Source organism: Zingiber officinale, chromosome 8B (genome assembly GCF_018446385.1).
Source record: "Zingiber officinale cultivar Zhangliang chromosome 8B, Zo_v1.1, whole genome shotgun sequence".
NCBI classification, from domain to species: Eukaryota; Viridiplantae; Streptophyta; class Magnoliopsida; order Zingiberales; family Zingiberaceae; genus Zingiber; species Zingiber officinale.
In genome coordinates, this window is record NC_056001.1 from 110,148,462 (window position 1) to 110,158,152 (window position 9,691).

Here is a 9,691-nt window from a genome sequence, read left to right on the forward strand (position 1 = left end):
TAGTGCTCGGTTGAAGAGGATTGGCACATTACGACCGTCCCCATAGGAGCCGATCGATCTCCTATTTGGCTCCCGAGCGAAAAGTTGATCCGCTCGATCTTCTCTTTTTCTTTCAAACTATCGACCTACTGCAGAGGCTCTTTTTCTTTCAAACTATCGACCTACTGCAGAGGTAGCAGACTCAGGCGTTGGTCGATCGATCAACGCTTGTTGCTGTTGCTCCAATATCTTTGTCACTCGAGCTTGTATTAGTGCATCGAGATCCTCTTACGTCAGCATCACTGTTGTGAGTTGTCCAACGTCTTCCATCTTCTTATTCGGATACAGGTCACGTTCCTACAGACGGTGCCAAATTGATCCTGTCCGAATGAAGGAAGATGGAAAGCCGGGGATGGGGTGACCACTGACGAGATGAAGACTTCAATCCTGCAAAACAAAACCAAACCAGGGCAGAGATCTCTAGCGTTGGCCCTCTGACGCTCAAGTCAAAATCAGGAAGAAATAATAAGTAATCAAAAAAATGATCATCTTGTCTTTCCTCATACCTGACGTACCTTTTTATACCTTTCTTTGTGATCATTCATCTGCCCTTATTTAATGATATTAATTGTTAGAGGAAGACTTTTTTTCTTAACTTCTGTGCATTAATGATAAATAAAGTATTCTTCTTGGTCTTGGCTTCTTCATATTTAATGAAGATAGATAAAGTGTTTTCTTTTGTTTTCTCATCTCTTCCTGTGTAGTGTCATTCATACGAAGGACGGATAGTCCGAACGACTCATTTTCCTATAGGACGGGCGGTCCGAACGACTCATTTTCCTGCCAACCAACTACAGGTTGCTCATTCATCCGACCGACCCATGATGTTCATCTGTCTGACCGAGCAAGTGATCCATTTGGTCATTCCTTTGCTGACCGAGATAACCAGACAATCACCTTTGACCGAGGCTCTTTCCATAAGCCCCGACGTTGACCGCCTTGACTTTAACCGACACCGTATCAATTGACATGTGACAGGTCGACTCCCCTTTATCACCGCATCAAAATATATATATATATATATATACATATATATATATATATATATATATATAGCCGACTCCTTTATGACCGCATCAAAATATATATATATATATATATATACACACACGAAGAAGGTTAATCATTAAAAAAAATAAAAATTCCAAATCTATATAAGTGATTAAATTCAACAAACTTTATATAATTTCATATTGCCATAAAAAACATAATACAATAACATACAAAAATAGATTATTGATCATTATAAATGCAATCAAACAACTTATAAATAAGCACACCAATTTAAAGAATTTAAGTAATAAGGTGGTAAAAGAAGATAGAAAAATAAATACCTCCTTCCATAAAGGACAAACAAATCAGTTTGCAACAGCAGAAGAGGATAAATATGTAAAGACATCTATCTAGGCCACCTGATCCTACTTGTAAAACATGTCAAGGGGGCTGCTAAGTATGAGATGTAGTCACCTAACAAAGCTGGCTTGGCAATTGCCCCTACTACTTTTGAGAACAACCATATATATAGTAGCATAAGATCTTTATGATCACTTTACAATTCAAATAACTATACAAGAAGAATATCAGGCAAATAATACTTCACATATTTGTAACAATTTGTAATTGACAACATTCAGAAATAAACTGCAATTTTTGTGTTAACAAACAAGGAAATTTAAGTAGGTGGCATAATAAGAGTGATACTTTCAATGATTCACAACAAAGAAGCTTCTAAGTAGAATTCTATGCTCCTTAAGCTTTCAACAATATTAAGGGACGAGATAGATTAAATAGAAAAGTGATTTTCACTAACCTTGGCAGATGTCACTGTACCACAACATGAACCAAAACTTTGCTAAAAGAAAAGAGGAAACAAAATAACTTTTTTTACAATTTAAAACACAATTTCTTCTATTTGCAAGGAGTTCAACTGACAACTTCCTAAACTAAGTGATTCGCAAGTCAATCAGGTAGTAAAAAAGGAATATGGAAAATACTAGCATCCTCATGTCTATATTAACAATTACATTTATAATTGGCCGGCCGGGAAAGTAATAAGTAAATCGTATCAGAAACTAGAACAAGATTAGTTCAATATCCTTGCTTATCCAAGAAAGTCCTGTTGGATTTTCCTCTCAAACTCAGCTACAACTCACAAGACTTCAAGCAGTTTGGATAATTTATCTTTGTAAGGGAGCCCATACTTTTGCAAAAATATTGGTTCCGGTGATACGAAAATTGTGTGTAGCGTGTCTTGTGAAGTCCATAACCCTTCAGATTTTAACATCTCCATTACATGAAATCGAGGAATTAACCTCTTTTCCAAACTGAATGTTAGAAACACTGGCAGCTTAGTAATGTCTGAAGGCGTAATTCCAACATCCTTGACTAAAAATTCCATCTTTCTCTGCAACGCCCCAGTGGAAAGCCATAAAAACCTTGGATATTTCTTCATTGCAGCAATGAAATCCGAGTATGACAAACCAAAACTGTTCATGATCTTGACTTGGGCCTCAAATTTTTCTCTGCTGACCAAGTGCAGCACATCAAGGATCCAGAGGAACATCTTAGATTCTCGGGGAATTCCAATCCCGTCAGCTCTATCTACTAGAGCTCGGAGGGAATCTGGTTTCTGCGTAAAGAAGCCTGGGCTCCTTTTAAGGACAAGAGAAATCCGCTCTTCAGGAATGCCACATTCATCCCTTAAGAAGTTCATATTAGGGCGCACTACATTTTCAATGTTGCTGCTAAAAAACCATTTACTCCTCCGGAGATTCTTGAGGAGGATCTCCCTCGATCCAAATAAACTTTCCCAAGCCTTAAATCGGGGGAGAAGCGTGCTCTCTCTGTTGAAGCCAATAACGAAAGGGTGCCGCGGAGCGATATCCATGATGTCGGACTCAGATAATCCCATGTCGCGCAAAACTTTAAACCTTGGAGCGAGGTTCGTCTCCACATCCCAGCCGAGCATTCCTGGCCTCCAAGATATTACCTTTCTGAGATTAGCGCCAACGAGGCCCTGGGATCTTAAGAAACCAAGAACAACGTCGGCATTCTCAGTGGACTGGATACGGCGGAGCGACTTGGAGACCTTGGACGCAACGTCAACGGAGAACCCGCATGTACTCACGAGATACTCGACCATGAAGTGGGTATCAGGAGAAGCGGTGGCGCCTGAGGAGGAGGCGGAAGTGCCGGTACAGAAGAAGACGCGACAGAGCTGAGACGGCGGAGGAAGCGCATGGCAACGGACTAGGGAGTGAAGCATCGCGTCGGCGCGTCCAGGTTACTTCGTCACAAATGTAACCCAAAGACCTAACCGGAAAACCCTACTTGAAACCCCTCATCCAGGTTAACTTCACATTTGACCCCCTGTATGTTTTGCACTTTAAACCAAAGATATCAATAGGGCACAGTGAGATACATGACAATTAATAGTGGCAAATTGCAAATGCAAAACTGCCACGGAACTAAGCTACGATGCCATAAAACTGCCCCCACTTCATAACCGTAACCATTTGAGGTGAATCTAATCCTATTATTTATCTCTTTCAAGATATTAAAGAATTTCTAGGATGAGTATTATTACAAAAACTTGTTCACAAATGAATCGAATGATGGTTCGTAAATCCATCTTGTGATGATTTCGTAACAGAAATTAAGACAAAGGATAAACAATCTACCCCTTTTTTCATGAAATAAAAGTGGAAACGTTTAAAAGCGGAAAACTTACCTTAATTTTTTAATATGTTTTTCCAAGTAAACAGTGTGTAAGTGGCCATCGGCTTGCCTCATAAGTGTATTCATATGGTAAAAGACGATTAGTTCATCCCAATATCTCCGTTAATTCATCCTACATCAACATAGAGGAAGTAAATCAAGGATGACTATTCACCTTCCCGCTCTAAAGGGACCCTCATAAGGGCATTCATGTGGCAAAAGGTGATTCGCTCGCCCCCAGCGCCCCCGCCAACCTGTCCCTAGGCCAACACGGAGGAGGTAAATCATGGGTGGCTACTAGCCATTAGTGCAAATGGCCAAGACATGGGGGAGGTTATGCTTGGTCACGCCGAGTTTCGACCCCAAGACCTCATGTGGCAACACCCCATGCCTTAACCATCACACCGCCCCGAGGGGATTGTCATAAGGGAATTCATGTGACAACACTACATGTCTTAACCATTGCACGTCATAAGGGCAGTCATGCAATATAAAAACAAGTCGATTAGCCATCAATTTAGCAATGAAATTTAAATTTCTTAGCTGAATTAGCAACTGATTTAATTATTTATCAATAATTAACGATGAATTAAAATTTTATCACTAATTAACAACTAAAAATTAAATCGACCGCTAATTTAGTGACGAATTTAAATTATGTCGCATTAATATTTCATTATCCCCTCTCCCTTGATTAGGTTGGGTGTGGTCTCACGGCAAGGTTACAGCTTGGAGACGACCTCGTGGCGAGGTCATGGCTGTTAGGGTTGATTTGTAGCTAGGGGGTGAATAGCTCGTTGCGCTTCGTTTACTTGCTTCATGATGATGATATGCAGCGGATAGAACTCGAAGCAAAACTTACAACACTAACTCAAGGATTTACTTGGTATCCACCTCAAGAAGAAGTGACTAATCCAAGGATCCACACATGACACACTCTCCACTATGAAAAACACTCCTTCTCGGTAACTACCGGAGGTGGAGAAATCTCGTACAAACTCACACAACAAGAAACAACACGCGCAAGAAGAAAATACAAGAATACAAATGAAAAACCTCTTCTTGCTTGACCTTATTGTTGAAGAATGCCTCTTGAACCTTGGAAGTGTAGCAGCACTTGTCTCCAAGAGCTTCCAAGAACTGGCGGAAAAGTGGTGAGCTTGGTGGAGAAGAATCGGGAGAAGCGTTGCAGCGTTTAAATTCGTCGTCTCCTTTATATCTTCACTTCTAAGGCTCCCATTCGATTGGGCATTCTCCCAATCAATTGCCACGTTAGATCCCAACTATCTCAGTTGTCCAAAACCTACATTCTGTGCAACAGTCACATCCCAATCGATTGGCCAATTAATTGGGGAGGCTTGAATCGATCAGATGATCGATTCAGAGTGCCTCTGTACTCTACTAGAAATGACCTGAATCGATCGATGGATTAATTCAGGATTCTTACCATCCTCGCGAGAAAACCAGCCCCTAATCGATCAACCGATCGATTGGCAGTGGCCAATTGATCGACCGATCGATTGGCGGTGCCCAATCGATCGACCGATCGATTGGCGGTGCCCAATCGATCGACTGATCGATTGGGGACCGTTTTCTGCTTGTGGCATTGCTTCCCAATCGATCGGTTGATCGATTAGGTTGTTGTTTGTCGCAACACTTTGTCCAATCGATCAACTGATCGACTGGCTTGGTCCAATTTGATCACTTGATCAAATTGACCAACCCTAGCTCACCCGAGTCAAGTCTAGGGCTCCCAAACACAATATTCAGTCAACATTGACATGTTGGGACTTCTCGTGTCTAGCATCCAATTGACCTTGACTTGCTGGGACTTCTTCACCAAGTGTTCGGTCAATTCTTTGACCACTTGGACTTTTCTCCTCGTGTCAAGTGTTTGGTCAACCTTGACCCACTTGGACTTACCATGTCGGGTCAAGTGTTCGGTCCTCCATGGCTCACTTGGACTTCCTTCCACCAGATGTCCGGTCACCCTTGACCCATCTGGATTTCCTTATGCCAAGTATCCGGTCACTCCTTTGACCTACTTGGACTTCCCAATACCAAGTGGCTGGTCAACCTTGACCCACCTAGATTTCCACGTGCCTGACTTCACTTACCAAGACTTTCATCTAGCTCCCACTCACTAAGATTTTCCATTTGCCTGACTTTACTCACTAGGACTTTCCATCTGCTTGGCTTCACTCGCCAGGACTGTCAATCTACCTAGCTTCACTCACCAGGTCTTTCACCTGGCTTCACTCACCAGGATTTCCCATCTGCCTGGCTTCACTCACCAGGACCTTCACCTAGCTTCACTCACTAGGATTTTCCATCTGCATGGCGTCACTCACCAGGACTTTTACCAGCAAGTGTCCGGTCAATACTGACCCACTTGGATTTTTCTCCTGCCAACCTTCCTGTTGACTTGCCTTTATCTAACCTCTAGTTAGGACTTTCCCAGTCAAGTATCCGGTCAACCTTGAGCTACTTGACTCTTCTTCACATCAAACTGGTCAAACCTTGACTAGAGAGGAATTGCACTAACAATCTCCGTAATCGGATGATTGCACCAACAATCTTCATATATAATCAAACATTGAAACAAACATCAAGACTCAAACTTGAACCAAGTCAAGCTTAGTCAACCTTGACCTAGAGGATATTGCACCAACAATCTCCCCCTTTCTAATATTTGATAATAGTTTTAAGTTAGGCTAAACTCATAGCCTCAATTTCTTTCATGCCAAAGTATGAATGAGGGTTTCCTTCATTCTCTCTCTTTCCTAAAGGGCAAACTCCCTCTTTAAGTAATAAAGGCTTAACTTAAACCTTACATTCTCCCCCTTTGACACACATTAAAAACTCTCTCCCTGAAGAGTTACTCAATGTTGTTCACAACCTCACATGTTGTTCAAAACATCACAATGAAAGTCTCATACCCTTTATTTTCTTTAATGCTCACACTTGAGCATTAATCACTTCACAATGCTCATCCTAGAGTATTCATCATTCCAGCAATGAAGGTCTCATACCCTTCAATGTATCTAATACTCACTCTTGAGCAATAATCCACTTCATAATGCTCATCCTAAAGCATCCACAAGTCAACACTAAAGATATCCACTCTCCATTATTTTTCAATGCTCAACCTTAAGCATTTACTTTAACGAAGGTTAACCACCTTTCATGGTGTTTGAACAAATTAATTTTTATGTCCTTAAAGAGTGACTCCTCCTAAAGATATGCTCTAAATTTCTATCATTGCACCAACAATGATTTGGAATCCCTAAATCTTTAGGAAACCCAAAACTTGAAATTTTGAGGTTCAAGTATCAATATTTGAATGCAAACCTCAACCTAAACTTCAACCTAGTGTTCCATAACCAGTTCTCCTTATTTTTATCATGAAAACTATCCTTAAATGCATATACATATATTCCAAGGGATTAGGAGTGGTTAAAGAGACTAAAAATTGCTTAAGTTGTTGAAATCATACTTTCCCAGCTAAAATCAGCCTTCTCAATCGATTGGGGTTGGGACTCAATCGATTGGCACCATTTCAATTGATCGGTTGATCGATTCCGCGAGCTTCTGTTCGCGGAGAAAGCACCTAAATCGATCCACTAATTGATCCAGGCAGGAATGAATCGATCGGATAATCGATTCAGTGAGCTTCTGCTCACAAGAAACCTATCTCAATCGATTGCCCAATCGATTGAGACACTCTAATCGATTGGGTGATCATTGAAGGTCTGATTTCCTGAAAGTGAATTTCAGCCAAAATTCAAAAATACCCTAAAAATTCTACAAAATTCTAAAAATCATGAAACTTCTTGTAGACATTATTTAGGGTATATACTATCATTAAAAAAATAGTTTTTTAAGAAAATACACCTTATTTTCAAAGATTGACATAAACTTGAAAAATCTTGAAAATTTCAATGTTTTCTTCTAGTTTGTGTCTAACTTTTCAATGATGTTTACTATCAAAAGATAGCTTTAACCAAGGTTTTCTAAAGTATATTTAAAATGATTTCCAAAAATAATTTCCAACCATGTTCTTTGGGCTCAATGCACATGACTTGTACATTAGCTTTCCCAATGATTGGAGTACACATAACTATATGTTTTGATAAAATCAAACTCAAATAGATGCACTAAACTAACATCTTGAGTCTTGTTCATCATCCTAACATCACAATTGTATCTAATGTGCACTAAAACATATACAAGTCACCTTATAGTCCTTATGAGATGTAGATTTTGGTTTTACCCTAACTAGGGATCATGCATATATATCTAGGCATTTTAATTCATGTACATCAACGTAGGATGTCATGTGTTAGTAAATGTAAATGTCATTGTCCTTAATTATACGGAATTTAAAACTAATGCATGATGATTTTATGGCATATATCAAAATAAGTAATTTTCAAAAGAAAACATACTATAACTACATGATATATGTATGACATGTCATGGTATTTTTGTTTGTTTTTCATAATAAGCATGAATGCAAAATATGATGTCATGGCATATGATGGCCAAACAATCATGGTAATTTAGAATTAATAAATATACCTAGATTATCTATCTAAGTATTCTTAATCCTTAGCTAAACTTAGAATTAAATCTAGATTGCCCCAATCTTCCCAAAAAAATGTCAAAATCTAACTTGGCATTTCTTTTACTCTTGATTAGTTGTGCCAATTTAAATCAAGTGTAATTGCTCAAATTTTGGCACATTTACTCCTTCAAAGAATAATTAATTAATCCTTTTCATTTTCAAAGGTTAACAAAAACCTTGAAAATGCCTCCAAGTGTCAACTTTATCAAGGTTGGGTTAACGACCTTCACCCATTTAGAGTTGACACTCTCTAAGCCTATCTAGGGTATAAAGAATATGCTCCTAGGAATCCAAAATCTATTGGTACTCATTGAATGCTCTAGGTATTCACTAGGGATGACTTCCCTAGATACCTTCCTAGTGATCTTCCTAGGCTTCTTAGAAGCCTTAGTCACACTTGACTCACTTAGGTCAACTCTAGTGACCTTCTTGGTGACTTTGCCTTTTTCATTGCACTCCTTTAAGAATCAAGCTTCTTGGACTTCCTCTTCTTGAGTTCATCATCTCTCAAAGTCCTCTTCCTCTTAGTCTTGCTCCAATGAGTTGCCCTTTTAGAATTTCTCTTGATTTGGTGCGGTGGAGGATTCTTCATGAAACTTGTCCAATTTGCTCCATAGTTCATTTGCATCCTTGTATTCTTCAATTTTGCACATGATTGTGCTTGGAAATAGACTAACCAGTAATTTGGTTACCTTGTCATTCGCCTCGCACCTTTGAATTTGCTCCTTGCTCTATTTGCTTTTCTTGAGAATTTTGCCTTTTGAATTATTTGGAGCTTCAAATCTTTCCATGAGAGCAAACCATTGCTCTATCTCCATCATGAAGAAATTTTTAATTTTTGATTTCCAAGGATCGAAGCTTGCCATTGTGAATGGTGGAGGCACCCTTGTGTTGTATTCAAGTCCATCTTGGAATTCCATTTGAAGTTTAGCTCTTATGAAGTCTTTAACTTTATTGAACTTGCTTTAACTTCTTCTCCCTCTAGCTAATTGCCCTTTCCGGTGATGATTTCGGTGAAGAGTGATCTGGCTCTGATACCACTTGTTAGGGTCGATTTATAGTTAGAGGGGAGGAGGGTGAATAGCTCGTCGCGCTTCGTTAACTTACTTTTTGATGATGATATGCAGCGGATAGAATTCGAAGCAAAACTTACAATGTTAACACAAGGATTTACTTGGTATCCACCTCAAGAAGACGTGACTAATCCAAGGATCCACACACGATATGCTCTCCACTATGAAAAACACTACTCGGTAACTACCAGAGGTGGAGAAACCTCGTATAAACTCACACAACACGAAATTGTTG

At 39.5% G+C, this 9,691-nt stretch overlaps 1 protein-coding gene across 1 annotated transcript; it reads right to left on the reverse strand.

The window, feature by feature from the left end:
* Positions 1 to 278: 278 nt before the first annotated feature.
* Positions 279 to 3,304, reverse strand: LOC122014183 (transcription termination factor MTERF8, chloroplastic-like). Its single transcript, XM_042570362.1, has 2 exons — positions 2,352 to 3,304; positions 279 to 426 (listed from the first exon to the last, which is right to left on the reverse strand). The coding sequence occupies exons 1-2, from the start codon at positions 3,302 to 3,304 to the stop codon at positions 279 to 281; spliced, it is 1,101 nt and encodes a 366-aa protein (XP_042426296.1).
* Between the last annotated feature and the right edge of the window lie 6,387 nt (positions 3,305 to 9,691).